The following is a 19,017-nucleotide window of genomic DNA, read 5'->3' as shown; positions in this document are numbered from 1 at the left end:
GCACATGTGGGATGCCGTGGAGAGGCTTAAATTTATCTGGCAGACTGTTGCGCTCATGTGGTAGTCATCGGTGGCGCCTCCTGGTGTTTTGTTGTGGGTGTTACGTGTTAGTCTGATCAGTCCCCGTACGCCCCGTTACATGTCATCCCTCCTCCGGCCCATCTGCCGCTTGTTTGTGCCGCTTTTACACCTTTTTGAATCCCCAAATCACATCAAGTAACTTCTCCCCGTTCGGCTGTAAGAACAGGCGAGCTGGTGGGGAAATTAGAGGGTCCGGTAATTACCAGAGACTCGAGACTTTGAAGTGTTTCCCAGAAAGGATAGCATCATTGTTTACAGTCACATCTGTCTAGGGCTGTGCAAATAATCAAATTTAAGTGAACTTTGATACATTTTCTACCTGATTTTTAGTTGTATCAACACAGCGCTTTTATAATGGATTTGTCTACAGCCTCCTGTGACAGTATCGTCTCAGTGAGGTCTGGACTTTGCAAGAATAAAATCAAAACCATTTTTGTGTTTAATGTCCTTGGAGCGGAAAACACTAATTGAATGATGAAGCGGAGGTTTATTTTGAAACGTGTCATGACCGTTTTAGTAAAAGCCATAGAATTAGATTTAATAAAGGATAGGACTTGACCAGGATCAGTATCGCCCACCTTTATATTCGCTGTAAACACACTCCCAAACAAAAGTCGCCACAGAGAAAGGTCACACGCTCCAATATTAGCTTGAACCGCCTTTAGCTTTGATTACAGCACATTTGCAGTGACAGTGTTTCAATAAGCTTCTGCAATGGTGAATAGTCTTACATAGCGCTTTTCTACCTTCATTAGGCACAAAGGAACCTCTCACCCATTCACACTGACATTCATACAACAATGTACGCAGACACTGGAGGCAAGGTAGGTGAAGTGTCTTGCCCAAGGACACGACAACACTGTTCCCCATCAGGATCTGAGACTCGAACCCCCAGACTTCCGACCATGAAATGAGCCGCTCTTCCATCTGTGCCACTGTCGCCCCATGTCAGAAGATCCAGTGTTGCATGGGGCCAGGACTCCCCTGAAATAGATTGACCTCAGTCGTTTTTTCCTGGTTAAATAAAGGGTCAAATAAATAATAATAATAATATTTTTTCACCAAGATCTTGTATTGATGATGAGAAAGTGTCACCACTGCCCACAGCCTTCTCCAGCACATCCCAAAGATTCTCAGTGAGGTTCAGATCAGGAAGCCACTCTTTCACAATGTGAGCTTATTGAATCCTGGCATTGTCATCATGGAATATGCTCTGTACCATCAGGGAAGACAACATCAATTGATGGAATAACCTGGTCGTCAGCTGATCTCATTCTTTGAGCTCATAGTGTTGCTGGACCTAGACCTGACCAACTGCAGTGACCCCAGATGAGAACTGTTGGTTCAATCCAGGCGCTGACTTTGTATTTATAATATTCATATCTGTTGCTCGCTCTTACTTTTTGATCTTTCTTGCCTTTAATCATTTTGCACATGAGCTAAAGTTAATTTTCAAAAGAAATATGTTGATTAAAAATGTAACTAATCCAATCAGTTTGACCAAATATAGGATAATGAAAAACATGACTTTTAATTTAATGTTAATGGTCCAACTTTTCTCATTTTGAAGTGAGAACACAAGCTTCTTGAAAGTGTTACCCACAAATCCCCTGACAGAGGATGCTGCGAGCACCGGAGCCAATTCGACTTTAAAGGCTGCTTCTATTTAAAACACATTGGCTTCTAAAGGCTGTTTGAAGCAGTAGCTGTAAATTTCACTGCTTTGGTTCCTAATAAAGGTCAGGCCGCGCACATTGGAGCGGTCTGTGTTGTGGTTTGTTTCACTTTTATGAATGAAAATCTGTTAATTAATGGGGTCTTTGGAAGTCTCTCCTCCGTGATTGTGGCGACAGGCTCAGTGCATGTGTTACAGTCCTCGCCTTCACTCCTCTGTAGTTTATTCAAAGGAAGTTTTCAAAGTACCACAATACGAGTGCTCCGTTTCCCATATCAAGTCAGTGCACACTCTGGATATTGGGTTCTCCTTTAATAGTTTCTCTTAATGAGAAACTGAGATATTTTCACTAGAGATGAATGACAACCAAATAATCCACATATGCAAAGAAATCAAACCATGGAGGTCCAATTATGTAGTGAAATGACATGGAGGAAAAAGTACACTTTACTACTTTTACCCACTATATACGGAACAATTTGATTACTAGCTATATTTTCAGCCCTAGTCAAATTAAAGCACTAACAAGCCCTTATTTGAACTTGCCATATGATTAAAAGAAAAAAAGATGGAAAAAGGACTACAGCAAGTTGTAAGGGAGCAAAATATTGTTTATTATTGGATCCCCATTAGTCTTTACCCAAGTGGAGACTATTCTTCCTGGGGACCAGGCCAATACAATAGTAAAGCATTACTTCAGAATGCATTCTGAAAATATTTGGGCTCGGACGATCCACTATTGTCATGATCAGATATATACATACAGTGGGGAAAAAAAGTATTTGGTCAGTTTCACATAGACATTCTATTGGATTTTGGCCAAATACTTTTTTTCCCCACTGTATATCACGATACTCAGGGGCCGATCCGATGCTTATTGCGATGCAGTTAGTAATTACGATAAATAATTTACGTTTACCTTAAAATGTGTAAAATGTCAAAAGTTCCATCCGTCCGTCCACCCGTCCACAGAAGAATGGCCTCACGATTCTAACCGGGCCTGTTGGTCTCTCATAAGGGGCTTCTGAACCGCTCTTTGTCTGACCCGTCACCTAGGACCTGTTTGCCATGGGAGACCCTACCAAGGGCACGAAGCCCCCGACAACAGAGCTCCGGCGATCATTCGGGTGCTCAAACCCCGCCACCACGTTAAGGTGGCGGTTCTAGGAGGGAATTATTGAAGTGTTGAGATTGTTACATTTTGTGTTGATGCACTTCCTGGAAAACAAAGAAGTGCAGGAATAAAATGTAGCAAGTATTGAAAGTATTGTGACACTTACTTGATGAGGTACCAAAACTTGGTATTGCAGTATTGCGATCCTATATTTTGTCCCAGCCCTGGAAAATGTGATTTCAACAATGCCTTGCCTTCAACAAAGCTTTACAGACCTTTAGCAACGTTTCATCATAATATAATAACATTTCTTAGTTGGCATTAAGAATGATAAGTGAGTGAATTGAATGAGAAATGTGGAAAGGCACTCTTGACACATTTTGGTTCTGACTAAAACAAGGAAATGCCTTATCTTGAGTCCGTAATTTTCAGCCATACCACTTTGTGATTGTCCGATCTCATTGTGGCGGGCGTGAGTGAGAAGTGGGTGGTGATAGATTGGCGCAGATCAGTGCCGACCCCTGAGCAACTGTGGCCACACATGAGGAGTTCTGACGCTAGAGCAGATACTGTAAGTACCCAATGCCCACAAACTAGGGATGGTCCGATATGAAAATTTTCTGCCGATACCGATATCCGATATTTGCCTCACTGGTGTGGCCGATATCCGATATTTGCCGATATTTATTTCAACTTTAAAAATCAATAGAAAGGCTTACTCAAATGTGGTAAAGTTTGTAAATTGTTCCATTATTGGAATGTCTTATGCTTATGCCCGGGACACGTCTCACACACCAGGATGAAACAAACCTTTTTATTAGAAAAATATTAAAAAGACCAATTGCAATGTTGGAGTGAAATGTCATTTTGTTTTTGGCTAAATATTTACTCAGACCTACTTATTATTATACTTTCACCCATGTCCTCTCTTAATGGGAAACAGTGACACTGGGAATATGCTAGGCTACTATTGATTGCATTTTTTATTAAAATATGTAGCCTACCATGTTATTTAAGCTACATGTTTTAACTTTCAACAAATCTGATAAAGGACACACAGCTCTGTATGAAGCTTTGGAATTGGAAATATCATAATGTCACTTTAACAGCACCTTATATGAACTTATGAGGCCAGACTGAATATTTAGAGTTGGTTTAGAGCTGGCAAAAAGCAAACAGTAGATTTACAAGATTAGCATGAGCTTTGATCTGCTTTGTTTTCAATGATAAATGCGCGAACGATGCAAATGCGTCTAATTAAATATGCGCGAAAATGCGTCATGACATAACACCTCGTTTTCACGGGTCATTAACATGACAAAGGTGGGCAAACGTCAATACAGACATTATCATCACTGTAGTTAGACCTATATGATGACAGAAAGGTCATGTTTACGTGTCGTAGCCTTTAGCCTGTTAGCAGCTATGCTAGCGCTAACAAACAAAGTTATAAATCTGGCGTCAGGACGGAGAAACTTTTGCAACACTCACCTCAGATGTAGCGACAAATAATCCATCAGAAAATGATTCCTGTTAATCCTGACTCAGAATCATGTCCATGGAGGCAGATTTAGTCCAGTTCGTTGCAGCAGCAACTTGTGGCTCTGTATCTCTGTGGTGTCCAAGTGTCCGCTCCACTTTGTTTAAACATAGTAAAAACAGACTTTCTTTTGGAGACGTGTGAATTTATGCTGGAGGTTCTTTATTTTTAGGAGCCACTGTTTATTTGAGATAATTTGAATAAACTGTTGCCCCAGTCAGGTCAGTGCAGCCCGTCTACACTGCTGCTGCTTTCAGGTGCGCTATGACATTACGGTGTAGTAAATAATTAAAAGAAAAAAAAATATCGGCCGATATTTTCCCATATCGGACCGATACCGATAAGGGAAAAAGGGACAAATATCGGCCGATAATATCGGCGGCGCCGATATATCGGCCATCCCTACCACAAACAAACAAATAAATCAATGTATGCTTGCAATTTTCCCTCTGTGTTTTTGAAGACCAGAGCTTTATTTACTCAAGTTTAGTTTTACTGCAATTATTGGGAACTGAACTCTTCATAGCTGAGAATGGAGTATTGGAATATTGCATGGAAGGATGCAGCCAAAACTAAGAAGAATGTGATTAATCAAAGGCTAAATGAATTATTATGACATGACAAATCTTTCCTTCTTATGACTGCGAATCGACAATGCCGTGTCCATGTGTTATGGCGCTCACCGTCAGAAGCCCTTTCTACTCGACTTAAAAGGCAGTTCCAACGGTCTTCAAAGCCTTGACACTCGGGCGCGATGCGAGAGCCTTATTGACGCGGCGCGGTGTTGGCGCGTGTTCTGTCACATGTACGAAACTGGCCCCTAAACCCACTCGTTCACCGTCACCCATCTGCGAACATTATGTCTCTGCGCGCCTCCTAGCACCCAAGTACAAATATAGCCCTCTGCCTTCTGGAGAGAGAGAGGAGAAAGCAAACAGGGGGACTCGAAATCATTTTACCGTGGTGGACACAAACAAGACGGACTGTGGAAAGTTTTTATAATTTATCATTATCACGATATTAGGTGATAAATCCATATCGCTAGAAGCATTTCAGCCTTTTTCTGGTCTTGAAAGAGTTTTTTAAGTCTTGTTTTGACATAATTTGATGTAAAAATAAATTGTTTGACTTTTGTTTAAATTTAAAGTAAAATATTATCGTAGTATTCAAGACAGTTGTCAAATATAGCCCATTTTATTTCTCATAAATATGGGTTATAAACCAAAACATAATACAAAAGAGCGCAGTTTCATTGATAAAAATCTATATTTTATATATCTTGCTTTTTCGATATTAATATCTTGAATGTTCATATCTCAATATCGATACTATAACGATACATCTTTCAGCCCTAGTTGTGAGTAAAATTATCAATATTTCTCCGAAGTCCACATAGTGCGAATTGTGCACGTCTTGTCATTCTCAGAATTCATTTGACGGCAGGATGTTCTTCACAGCAAATGCTTTACCTTTAATGTTAAAAGCCTTTTATTCATATGGACTGGTAGATGATGGGGAGATAATTGGTGCTATTAGGTGTTGAAACACTTGAAATGATGTCTTCCAGGAATGTAGACGCGGCACTTTTAATTTTTCTTAGAACGGTATCGGCGTGGGCTCGCATTGCCCTTGAAAAAGACGCGACTCGGTTCCAAGAATTTCCCCTCTCAAATTACAGGCTCCTCACCATTAGTTTTGATTGTTTTTCACTTATGGACAGCCTTAACCTCATTAAACCTCTTTGTTTTACACTTCTTAAATGCAGACCCTGGGAGAAACTCCTCACAGAAAAGCCCAGCCAGCCTTAGAATCGAGCCTGGGACCTTCAGTATGTGAGGCGATCGGTGTGCCCCATGGGCCAGTGATTTAAAAAATAGATGAGGTTTGGATCCCAGGAAGGGCAAGTCGTCATTCCCCATGTGCACTGTCATTGGCGGTGTATTATTTGTACCTGACCTGGTTGTCCAAGTCTATCTATTTCAGTCGACTCCGTATTGGCCATGACAGACGCTCCCTCCAGAACTGCTCTGTCCGTGGTTTAATCATATCTATAGCAGGACTAAACCATTGTTCGCCTCGGTTTACGTATCTACTCTCCACAGTACACCTGAGGGTTTCCACTAGCGTAGTGGCCCGCAGTTGTTGTAGGCGGCGCTCCCACATGCGCACACATTACTGAAGCAACAACAGAGCGGCCTGAAAAGTTTAAGCCGCAATGAGATGGTGGGGTTCATGGAATTATTCAGAGGTGCCAAGGCAAATACAAGAGGAAAGAAGCAGCTAAAAGACAAACTATGAAGGGAAGCAACATGCAAGCGGTATGCTAACACCAGCTAAAGTTGTGCTAACAGTGGCTAAGTGTTATCACTGACAAAATCACTTTTTCAACAGCAGTATAATGTGAAATATTAAATTCGTATGACCTGCATGCCAAGGGCTGACCTCTCTCGTTGGCCAATCAGACGCCAGCAGTCTGTTCACGTCATGCTAGTCTCAGTTTAGCACAGATCGGCCACGGCTGGAGTTCGGTCCCAAAACTCATGCCTGGCCAGACTCAGACCAGTTTGGCTCTGGTCTCGGCAGTGGAAGCGCTCACCCAACAGGGTTGACCAGGCGCTGGGCTGGATAGGGCCTGTCAGTAAAGTAGAAACACCCCATTTGACATCACTGTCATGGCCCAACTACAGCTTGCTCTTTCTTTATTTGATCACCTGCTGCCATAAATATCCTACTAATACGTTTTGCCATTCACTTGCGCCTGCCAATGTTTATAATGTTATGCTCGATCCGTGTAAAGCTAGAGATTGTATAACAAACCTCTTTACGCAACCTGGTTAATATAGTGTCATTGTGTTATTTGAAGCAGCACAAGTCCTTGAAAGTCGCTGCAAACAAGAAGAGGTTGCTTTTTATATTTGAAGGACACTCTTATTGCATAACTTTTCTTTTATTGTTCTGAGATTCTTTGAAGAATCTGAGGCAAAGCAAAGAAAGTTACCGTTCCCTATAAATACCTTTGCAGCTGCCTTGTCATAATCGAAATAGTTAACGCGTCTTTGCAGGAGGGTGTTAACAGTTGCAGTTTAGTTTGCGACTCTGCAGACTTTTAAAAATCTTTCTCTCAAGCAGTCGGATTTGGTCACATTAATTTGTATTTTTGCCCCAATGGCTCTGATAATGGGTTTATTTCAAATGTCTGTCAGGTCAGTAAAGTACCACATCTTTCCTTGTGTGTTAACTCCAACAAGTCACATTTATTTCCCGTATGAGCAGCAGCAACGTTACATAAGAACCCTCTTGTAGTCTTACAGTAACGCTGCATTGTTTTTGTTTCCTCTCCTCCTCTGTATCTCGCGTGTTGTTTTGTTGTGGAGTGGAAGTGCGTTTGTAGTAGGCTCCTCTGAAGTGGCCCTCCTCGCACCGACTCAGAGGATGATGACTAACGCTCCTCTCACTCTGAGCGCAGTGTCATATGAGTAACGTTCCCGTCAAAGCACCAGACTCAGTGGTGTTTTTATGCTCATTAATGCAACCGGTCACTTTTATTTGAATTGTATGGGCAAGATGCTACAATATATAGGCATTTGTTAGCAGAGTCTACTGTAGATGTTCCATGACAGGTTGCCCCATCAGCTTTGACGGATCAGTCCAATCCAGATGACACATTTCCTTTACAATAAAGTAAAATGCTCAGTACATTTGCCATATAGCTACATAAGTAAGTTATTTCATAGCTGGTTTAGGTAGTTCATACTTTGTAGGTAATACAAAATCAAAAAGGCATTAAGTTCATTAACTCAATATCTAAATGCATTAATTAAAGGGGATATTATGCAAAGTTGTTTTCTCATCAAAAACATACCTGGAATTGTGTACGATCTTATCGCAAAGTGAAACTATTTGCTCTCAGTTCACTAGAGCCACATGGACTTTTTTTTTTTCTTTCTTTCTATTTATTGAAACAGCTGCACAGCAAAGGGGAGCAAGAGGAGTGTGTGGAGGTGGGTGGGGCTTATTTGGAGATCTTGTGAAGTATCTGTAAATGAAAATACTGGATGTTTAGTTTTAGCTGTTTAGATCAATATGGTGTTCTCTAACCAACAGTGTAAAATGGCGATAAAGATGTTTTTGAGATTATTACCAAACAGCTGCAAAAAGTATAATACCCCGTGGTAAAGTAAGCATTGGATCCATCCGTGTATACCACTGGAGAAATCTGTCAGTGACGCTCCATCTCCAGATCATGAGCCAGGCTTGGCCAGGGCTACCTAGATGGAGGATTTGACTATTGTGCATGTTTTGGGTGGATGGAGACACGTGGCAAACGTGCAAACTCCACGTGAAGGCCCACATGGCCCTTAAATCAAACCCAGAATCTTCTTGTTGTGGAAAAAAAGAGCAAAGTACTACTAGGCTACTGTGTCGCCATGTTTGTTGTGCCCAAAGTTTGTCGAAATCCCGTTACATGACCTTCTGGGTAATTCAACTCAATGTTTAAGTAATCATTACCTAGACCTTATTTGATGAATCCTTGCATCTGCCGAGTTGCGGCCAGGTTTCAAAAGAAGTATTTTTAGAACAAAAGTACCGCTGTACAAAGGTGAGCTTGTTCTATCGACCCATGACTAACCCCCCACTTGACGTGATGGCGAATGAGGCCGAGGTTTTCTTTATGTAAAGAAAACCTGAATGTGTTCGGGTCCCGGAGCCATGTGTGAGTCACACCGAGCCCTTTTTTATCATGTTCGGATTGAATTGTCAGCTCTATTGTCTCCACTGTGTGGAGCTGAGATGACTAATGCCTTCACACTCCAGGAGCCGCGGCCTGCCTCCACCGACCATTTCCTTAAGCAATCACTGCCCCAGTTCTGGGCCGGTACTGTATTTGTTTCGATACCGGTACTTAAGCGATATAAACTGGCAGAAACGTGTTGAACAAAACAAAACAGTTCTTTTTGTTCAGTTTCTTTTTGTTGTAGGAAGTGGTGATCATTTTCTCTCATTTTGAGCCCTCCTGTGCTTGCAAAGCTCACCATAATGGGTTTTGAGGCAGGCACTCCCTGGATAGTGCCAAGTTACTCCGAGAGACCATTTCCATCTCATTTATTCACTTGACAGGCAGAATCTCTAACTCTGACTTGTGCTTCCTTGTAAAGTATTATCTTATCTTATTTTGTGAATTGGAACTTGTGTTGTGCCCATACCCCTCATTCATGACTGGTTGCATCTTGATGCCTTTGTTTTCTCTTGATTTCAGATATTACTACAACAAGAGGATCCTCCACAAAACCAAGGGCAAAAGGTTCACCTACAAATTCAACTTCAACAAACTGGTGCTGGTCAACTACCCGTTCATCGACATGGGCTCAGGTACATCCCGCACTTTACACAACTGGTTTAACTTGTTAGCCAGTAGATGTCGCTTTTGAAAGTGTAGGACATGTTCTAGTGAATTTGCTGCTAAAATCGATGCTATTGTTTTTATATTGGATACATATGTAATCTATATAATATGATTGATTGTAGATCTTTCAAGCGAACGATTCCTGAGTTACACAACTACAGTGGGGAAAAAAAGTATTTGGCCAAAATCCAATAGAATGTCTATGTGAAACTGACCAAATACTTTTTTTCCCCACTGTATATCGACAACTTAGCTGTGCGTTTTTTCTGAACGAAAGTGGTTATTTCAGAGAGAAAGATCATACTTGACAACAAGGACATTTTGAACAAAACAGTGGTGTCCTTCAGGTGTCTGTGAATCTGATGTGATGTAAGAGCTGGAAAAATACAGCTAAAAAAAAAAGTGTATAAACGCTACAAAAGTGCAGTTGGCTATTACTGTGGCAGTCACTATCACAGTACATATAGGTTTAAAGGAGATATAGATGTGGGGTCCAGAAATATTGCTGATTAAAGGGGCTAGATGCAAGTTAGCCATTTTATACTCACTACTGCCACGTCAGGTCATACATGTAACTGCAGCTTCTACATAAGGCTCGTGCATGGCGGCAATTCGGACCCGACGTAACACCTTTTTGAGTGACAGTGCAGGATTTTAGAGGCAGTTGTGGTGAACAGGTCTGGGCTCATTTACACCTTAGGACATTGTTGGTACATGTAGGGGGAGGAAAATACATAATTTTGACCATTTTAAACCCTGTATAGTCCCTTTGAGTAAAAAAGTACCATGTGAAAAAAGTTATCCGTGTCATTCATGTTGCAGTGTAGGTCAAAGTCAATGCGATAGTCCTATTAAATGGCCATACTTGACAAAATATTAAGTTGAATTGGGAAATTTACCTGTGTGTTGTTCTGAAAAGGCTATATTGGACAGCACAGGATGAAAAGAAGTGAAGAGAAGCAAACTTCTGGTCGTTTCTGTTTACATGACAATAGGAATTACAATGAGCCCATCTGAGGTACAGCTCAGATAAAGTTTCTGAATTAGGGTGGTTTGCACATGTACAGTTGAGGGATGGTGGATGTGCATGTAAAAGGATGCTGAGGTCAGATCTGCCGTGCATAGAGGAAGACCAAAGAGGAGATTTATGGATTTGGTTAAAGAGCAAAGGATGATGATTCATTGCGGCTACCCCCAAAAAGAAAAATCGTTTTTCTAACATCTGGCTACTGCTGCTAAACATTTACTTTTATAAATAGCTTCTTGAATCATGCTCAGTTTAGGCCACATTTGTCAGCTAATTTCCTACAGGACATTAATTTTAGTAGCATTAGGCCTTGTTTGTGTCTGAAAAGTGTCCCGCCTCGCCCTCTCCTCCCTCTGAAGTCGCGTCTGGTCCGCCGTCCCAGGCCGCCCCTCTGTAAACACGCACTGGGGATGACATAAGAGCAGCACCAAACTTAAATTATAGGGGCTGTGTCTGATGTGGCCCACACGCCGTCAGGGTTTGATATGACGGTTTGCCCACGTCAATGCGGGGTTTTGACAGGGCACGGAGAAGAGAAGTAGTTAAACACGACGAGGCTCAATCCCTTTCATCACTTACAAACTTTCTTACGAGTATGTGGTTAAAATTGAAGTTTCTGATATTTACGATGTGCTCTGGGACTCTGGGACCACTAATCATTGGTCAATACATCTAGCCCATGTTTATATGGTTATTATTGGTATAGCTCCACCAAAAGTCCATCTGTCTGGCCCATTATAAAGCATACCCCTTGGAAATAAAGTGTGCTCAAAGAAAAGTACAAGTGCATCATGTATTATCATGTATTAATGTCACTCTGGATTTTGGAACTGCTGACTTCCACAAAGTTTTCGTATTGGATCGACCCCGCTTGCTCCAGACATGACTTGGGGAGTGTTTAATGTTTATGAGACAGAGCCACACACATGAACTGACTCTGAGGTGGTGGAAAAGGAGGAGGTGCCCGGCCCGTGTTTGTGATGGCAGTCGCAGCCACTTTTCCAATATTTAAGGGTGGCGTGTGCAGCGATGCCGCGGTCTCTCGGTCCAAAAGAACTTCATAAAGCCGCTACTTATGGCTTTGTCTGTTTGTCTGCTTTCTCTGCACGGATTCAGCATTTATAGAAATGGGCCTAATTTATCATCGCTGCCATTACGTATTTGTAAGAGCTATGCCATTCCTTTGTGATGCTGACAGTTTGTTGACCCAATGTAAAATAGCGTATTAGTTTGAGCAATTGAGCAGCATGTATCTCAGGGCTTGCACAATCGCCCCCAATAAGTCATATATGTGTTTTTCTCCCAGTTTTCATGAACTCAAAGAAACATTTTCTATATACACAATAGACCTACTTCTTTGGAGACGACTTATGGGAGAGGAATGAACATTCAATGCACGGGCAACAGCTCTGGTTGACATTTGCAGCATGCAGTCAAAACTTATGACATTTGTGACATTGCGCTGTGTGTAAAATAACATTTCAGGGTGGCCTTTTGTTGTGGCCAGCTTAAGGAATTTCTGGTTTTCCTTAAAGGCACTATACGAGGGGTGTCAAACATATGGTCCGCGGGCCTGATCCGTTCCGCCAGATGATTTTTATCCGGCCCCTGCCCTGTAGAGCAGAAATTCCAGAGTATGTAGGGAAAAAACTCTCTAGCTCATTCCTGTGCAGAGTTATGATATTTTAAAGAATAACCCGAATGCTCATTCTAGCCACTAGGGGGCATTAAATGAAAGTACGAGTTCCACACGTGTCCAGCAGAGGGCACTGACATAATAAGAGCTCAGGATATGAACAACGCATTATATAGCCACATGTTAAATGGACAGGCTGCCCCAGGGCGGCTGTGGCTTCAATAACAGTTTATCACCACCGACTGTGGATGGATTGAATAATGACGACTATGTAGTACTTAGTACTACATAGTCGTAGTAGTAAAAGTGCAATACAAGTGTCAGCCGTTGTGACTAATGAAGCTTCAGTCAAGTTGGGGCTTTGACCAAATCACAGCTTATTATTATTATTCATTTATTGGAAACATTTTCTCTATCATATGCGGCCTGTGACCACCGTGGGAGCTGAATTCCGGCCCGCAGCCCAAAATGAGTTTGACACCCCTGCACAATACTATAGATTATTTGTTTGCAGTGGAACAAATCTTGTTTTGTCCTCCTTTAGGATAATGTAAACTCAGACATTTGTAGGAAAATACTGTCCATGTAATTATAAAGCATTTGTATCAATTTCATGAATTCTCAGGCTGGTTTTGTAGCATTTCTGTGACAATGACCCTGAAAAGTGACCCTGCAAGTTGTGAAATGTGCCTCTAAACTCGCTCCCATGTAGAATCAGGTTATTGCAAATGTCTTAATGAAAGTTATTATTGTTTATAATAAAAAAAAAAAAAATCACTTTGGGGCAGTGATGACTGTTTTGTAAAGGTGAATGCTTCATAAATAAACCTGACATTGACCTTAACAAAAGACACACCTGTGCAATAATCATTCTGTCTAATCAACATCTTGATATGCCACTCCTGTGAGGTGGGGTTGATTCTCTTGACAAAGGAGAAGTGCTCAAAATGTTTTATAACTTTAAGTTCAGCTCATGAAACATGAGAAGACAGCAGCCAAACATTCATAGTACATGTTACTAGCAATGACACTACTAGATATTATATATATCTAATATTGGTCTTGTTGACAAAGGAAAAAGTCAGGTTTGAAAAATGTCAGGTTGTTTGTATCGGTAACACTGGGAACAATAGATAACAGAAAATCAACAAAACATCTTCTAATAATCTAATGTTCCCTTCAGGTCGAGGTGTTCCTCAAAGCGCCCCTCCCGTCCCCTCTGGAGGCACTCACTTCCGGTTCCCTCCCTCCACCCCCTCGGACGTCCTGTCGTCCAGTGAGGAACTGCGCAGCCCGGGGATGTTCAGCGCCGTGAGCAGACGCATGGCCCGGGGCTCCGTCAGCGACTGCAGCGACGGCACCTCCACCAACTCCGAGCTGGAGGAGGCCGGGGCGGAGGAGCGTGCGGGAGGTCCCGACCGGGCCTACAGAGGGCTGCTTGCCCCTCGCCTGCCCCACGACTCCCTGTTCAGAGTCTACGGAGGAGGGCCAGGTGGACTCCCGAGACCCACCCCAAGAGTGCACCCCGATTCGCTGTCTCCTTTCCCCGTCTCGCCTCTCCCCGGGCCAGGACTCCTGCCCCCGCTGTCCCCCGCCATGTCTATGACCCCCACGCCGCACCTACCCTTCACCCCCTCCCCGTCCCTGCCCTCCCCCCTGATGGGATCACACTTCTCCTTCAACCCAGAGGACATGAAGCATTACCTGCAGTTTCACCACCAGTCCGTCTACAACTACCACCTGAGCCCCCGCGCCTTCCTGCCCTACCCCAACATCATCGTCCCGCAGCCGCACAGACTCACCCCGGACAAGCCCTCGCTCCTGCACGGGCCGCCCCTGGGTGTGTCTCACTCTCTGGGACACCCGCTCGGAGCCTCGGACGACTTCAAGTTCAAGCTGCAGCCCCCGCCCCTCGGCAGAAAACACAGGGAAACGGGAAGCGCTCACGCCGCCCCGTCGTCATCCTCATCTGGGACATTCTCAGGGTCCAGCCAGAACATGAGCACCCCCAGTCTCCTCGCGGGACCCCCCAAGATTAAGGTGAGCAGATTACTAAATAGGAAAAGATTAGAATGTTTAGAATGAATGTTGAATGGCGTGAGTTTTTCCCCACTTCCTCAAAAAAGCTTAGTAAACCCGAACAATATTTTGGTTCTTGAGCTACATAGTACAAACGACTTCTCAACAATCTCTATCTTAAATCTTTCCCAAAGGTTTCTTTTTTAAAATATAACAAAATCACAAAGAGTGGGCTACTGCAACTAAAAAGTTTGCTTAGACTGCATTTGAGGAGACCTTAGACGCTTCAAGGCAAGGCACCTTTGTTAGAAGTGCACGATTCATACACAAAGTAATTCAAAGTATTTTTCAGAACAAGTTTTCAGCATATTTTTAAACAAAGTTCTTTTCAGTTCTATTGTAATGAAGTATCTTGCGCCACTGTGAGTACATTTTAAAGTTACAAAAGCTTCACGTTGACATAAAATGTGCAGTTTGTGTTTTCAATGCACTCCCCGTCTTTACTTTTTACTTGTATTTGAGTCAAATTATTTCAAAGTAACGTTAATCTTACTTGAGTAAATATTTTTGCTTCTCCACTCACCTCTGCATTTAACCTACAATATCGGTCCTTTAAAAACAACATATAAAATACATTTTGAGGATAACACAGCATTTAACCTCTAACACTCCAGTTCGGCTTTACCCAAATCTAAAAACTTCTTGACTGGGGAGCAACACTGTAATGCCTCATTTGAAAGCTACGACCTACAAATGTGATTACTGCAAATGTGACTTTTTTTTTATCATGGTTTGTCACTTTTTGGGTCCCTTTTATATTGTGTTTTCATCACTTTTTGTTATTTTGGTGCTTTTTTCTCTCTTTTTTTTTTAGCTTTTAGATTTGGGTAAGAGAAAATGTGGTCGGTCTAGGTTGGGATTAAAGGCTAGATGCAAGTTGGCCATTTTATACTCACTACTGCCACCTCAGGTCATACGTGTAACTGCACCTTCTATATTAAGCTCGTACATGAAGGCACTTCGGACCCGAAGAAACAACTTTTTGAGTGACAGTGCAGGATTTTAGAGGCAGTCATGGTGAATAGGTCTGGGCTCCTTCTACACATTAGGACAATCGAGTGGATCTCTCCTCCTGTGGTTCTCCCCAAGGTTTCTCTTTTCTCCCGCTGGGTTTTTGAGTTTTTCCTCGCCGTGCTGGAGAGTCTAAGGACAGGGGACGCCCGCGCCGCTCGTCGCCACCTGCTGCCGACGCTTATTTGGACATTATGTTTGCCTGGATGTTTCATTAACCTGAACTTTACATTGTCATATATTGCTCTGTTTTATTGCCTTAATGTTTGGTGCAGCCCTGTGAGGCAACTTCTGTTGTGATATTGGGCTATACAAAACCATTGATTGATTGATTACTGGAACACGTAGGGGGAGGAAAATACATAATTTTAACATTCTTAACCTTAGTCCCTTTAAGAGGTAAAAACTAATAAAGTCCAGCTCAAACAGAATTAAAAACAAGGTTAAAAAGGTGATTCTTTAAATGAGACTTAAATTGTAGTACAGATTGCAACGATGCATATTTTATAATGACATTAAAACAGAAGGGCAAATGTCCAGTGTAGAGGCAAGGCATGTTTATTTATACCTCGCATTTCGTACACAAGGCAACTCAACGCGTTGCGTGTGGAGCTGTGTTTATCCCGTCCTGTGTTCTTCTCCAGGTCGAGCGCATCTCGGACGTGGAGTCTGACGAGGAGGTGGAGGTGACGGACATCAGCGAGGAGGACGAGATGAATCACCATGACGACGAGGAGGAGGATGATGAAGACGAGGGCGACATCTTCACGCCTCTGTCCCGTCACCGCATCCTCGGTCACCACGGCAACGGGACCATGAGCAGCAGCGGCAGCAGCGTCCTCAATTACCATAGCAACAGGACCATAAGCGGCGGTGGCGTCCTCGGTCTCCACAGCAACGGGACCATCGGCGCCAGCCCCCCTGCTCCTCCGAACGGGGCGCCGGAGGAGGACGATGACGAGGACGTGTTTAAGACGCCCGCCACCCCTTCTGCCGGGACCATGCCCTTTCCTCTGCTCAGTCTGAAGGCAGAGCCGGGACAAGGCAACAGCGCCCCCATCAGCCCCGGAGGAACTCGCTGCATCCCGCTCAAACTGAGGTTCAAGCGGCGCTGGAGCGAAGACCAAAAGACCGAGACGGACGGCAAAGGTGGGATTTTTTTAAATTTTGCGCCAGTTTTGCTCAACACAAACATGCTAGGATTAGGAATTGAATTTCCCATTACGACTCTGTTTACCCAGAATGCAGTGTAGAGAGGACCCCTAAAAATCCATATACTGTAGTCACACAGAGCAGTGGTTCTCAACTGGTGGTTCATGGGACTATTAAGAGACACCACAGGCAGAACTACCTGTTTTCAATTTTCAGGTTTTGAAATTGGTCTCTCACTTAAACTTTCACCTGGAAACAAAAACAAAAAAAGTGAGTTTTGAAAAAACAAAATGAAACCATAGATTTAAACCTTGCAAGATCTATTACTCAGATTTTGACTCTCCGAAAATATAGGAAATTTTGCATAAAAGGCCTTATTTTGAAATGAAAACTTAAACCAGTACAAAATAACTCATGCCCCTAGAGGCCATAAGCGCCACTGCAGGTGTCGTAGCATGTTGAATTTTTTTACTCATTAATTGTCTGTGAGAGGCAAAGGGGAGGGAGGGATATTGTACATCCAAGTACACAATGGAGATATTTTTTTTCTCAAACTTGGCTGTAAATACTGCTAAAGTGGAGCTAGCCTGCAGTTAGCTTTGCCTTTTAGTCTGTTAGCTTCTTCTTCGTGATTCCATTAGTGTGTATTGGGGCCTCTGTCCCGGAGGCAGCAAAGTTGCAGTTGTGGTTTTCTGGCCAGAGACACAAGGGGGCGGATGAAACACTTGTATTACCCCCAGAGGGACTAAGATTTATTAAGGTAAACAAGTTACTTAATTCTGCTTTAAAATGACAGAAAACTTGCAATATATTTTCCCCTCATATTTATGCCAGTAATCTAGAGGAAAGGTTTCTAATTGATATCCCTAAATTTAAAAAGTTTCTTCATTTACCTGCAGTGTCTTGCCTTAATTATCAGTGGCTCTACCATCTGAGCCGCCACCGTTAATTACCCTCTAACCCGCTGCCTTTCACAGATGTCGAGCGGGACGGTGAAGCCGAGGACAAGAAGGTTCGGGCCGACGGGGAGGACGTCATGGAGGAGGAGAAGAGGTGCGCGGAGGAGGAGCTCGCAGCCCCACGTGGAGCTGTGATCCTGGGGTTGACTCTGCCGCCTCCCCCCGCTCAGCGCCGGGCCAGCTCAGAGCTCCAGAGGGCCACTGCACAGCTCTCCCTCGAAAACCCAACCTGCTGAGCCGCCGCGCCGCACCTGGGACGTCCCACACGTGGATACATCGACGCGACAGACACGCAGGCTTCTTGTTGACGTCGATGATCGGGAGACTGCAGGATATAGCTATTTACAGTCTATAAAGTCAAACCCTTCTTATATTTTTGTATAATAAATAGAGGTTTGCGGGCTTTTTAAAGGCACCTGTTGAAAAATAGATCCTTTTTTTTTATATCCACATTTTATCCCAAAGTTTTTATCTAAAGAGGAGCCAATATCCGGGCATTTTTTCCCAGACGACAAATCACTATTTTATCACATACCCATCAAAAAGGCCATTAAGCTTTTTTATGCCAGTATGCTGCATACAGAAACAATAATTAAGGACACTTGGGTAGTTGATATGGGAATATTAACATGAAGGGGCCATTTTCAAAGCACAAATTGTAAATATAAGATGAGATTGTCGCACAGATTTATCAAATTGCCGATAGTACATTAGCTTTTCAGTATTAGCCGTAGCTTTAGAGCGCCTCAGTATTTAAATCCCGGCCTGTACTGTCAACAACACGCAGCTAGTGGGTTTTGTGATCTATGTGGAGCCATCAAACTAGCGCCTGCTTTTCCTCAAAAACAGCCCGGACACAAGACTTTAAATCTTTCAAGCAACTCACGACACTAAAAAAAAGAAAAAAGAAAAAGACATGGGTGGACTTTACCACAGTGGTCCTTTCGCATTCGCGGTGAAGTTATAAAGTGCTTTGGGATTCACACTGCCTTTTTTTTCCGAAGCCCGCTGCGTGCCAGTGACGCCTGCCAGCCTCTCGCAACTCACCATGTGCCCAGAATATGTTTTAACACGATCCGCTGGCAGCGAGCGAGCTTTGTTACTAAAATACCAGTCGCTTTGTTTGGGAAGACGTGTGCGGCACACTTTGTCACTGGCGACGCTTTACCTGCGTTTCCATGTTTTTTAGCTCGAAATCTGAAGTTACTTAAGGCTGTTGCTCGCCCTGTACGGAGACTATGGAAGTGCCTCCCACGTCGTCAATGCAGTCAGACTTTTAACATCAAGTACTATCTTTTGTTTTTTCTTTTTTCGAGACTGCTTTCAAGCCAAACAAGGC

At 43.0% G+C, this 19,017-nt stretch overlaps 1 protein-coding gene across 1 annotated transcript in view; it reads left to right on the top strand.

Moving 5' to 3' along the window:
* Positions 1 to 18,593, top strand: part of erf (Ets2 repressor factor) — a 66,471-nt gene extending 47,878 nt beyond the window's left edge. Inside the window, exons 3-6 of the mRNA XM_079570936.1 lie at positions 9,668 to 9,780; positions 13,661 to 14,517; positions 16,212 to 16,716; positions 17,697 to 18,593. Coding sequence (XP_079427062.1) covers positions 9,668 to 9,780; positions 13,661 to 14,517; positions 16,212 to 16,716; positions 17,697 to 17,914 — 1,693 coding nt within the window. The 3' untranslated portion in view covers positions 17,915 to 18,593. The remainder of the gene's footprint in view (positions 1 to 9,667; positions 9,781 to 13,660; positions 14,518 to 16,211; positions 16,717 to 17,696) is intronic.
* The last annotated feature ends 424 nt before the right edge of the window (positions 18,594 to 19,017 follow it).

The sequence above is a fragment of the Gobius niger genome, assembly GCF_951799975.1.
Source record: "Gobius niger genome assembly, chromosome: 14".
In the NCBI taxonomy this organism is placed as follows: Eukaryota; Metazoa; Chordata; class Actinopteri; order Gobiiformes; family Gobiidae; genus Gobius; species Gobius niger.
The sequence above is the reverse complement of the archived record's forward strand: the minus strand, read 5'-3'. Positions and strand labels throughout refer to the sequence as shown.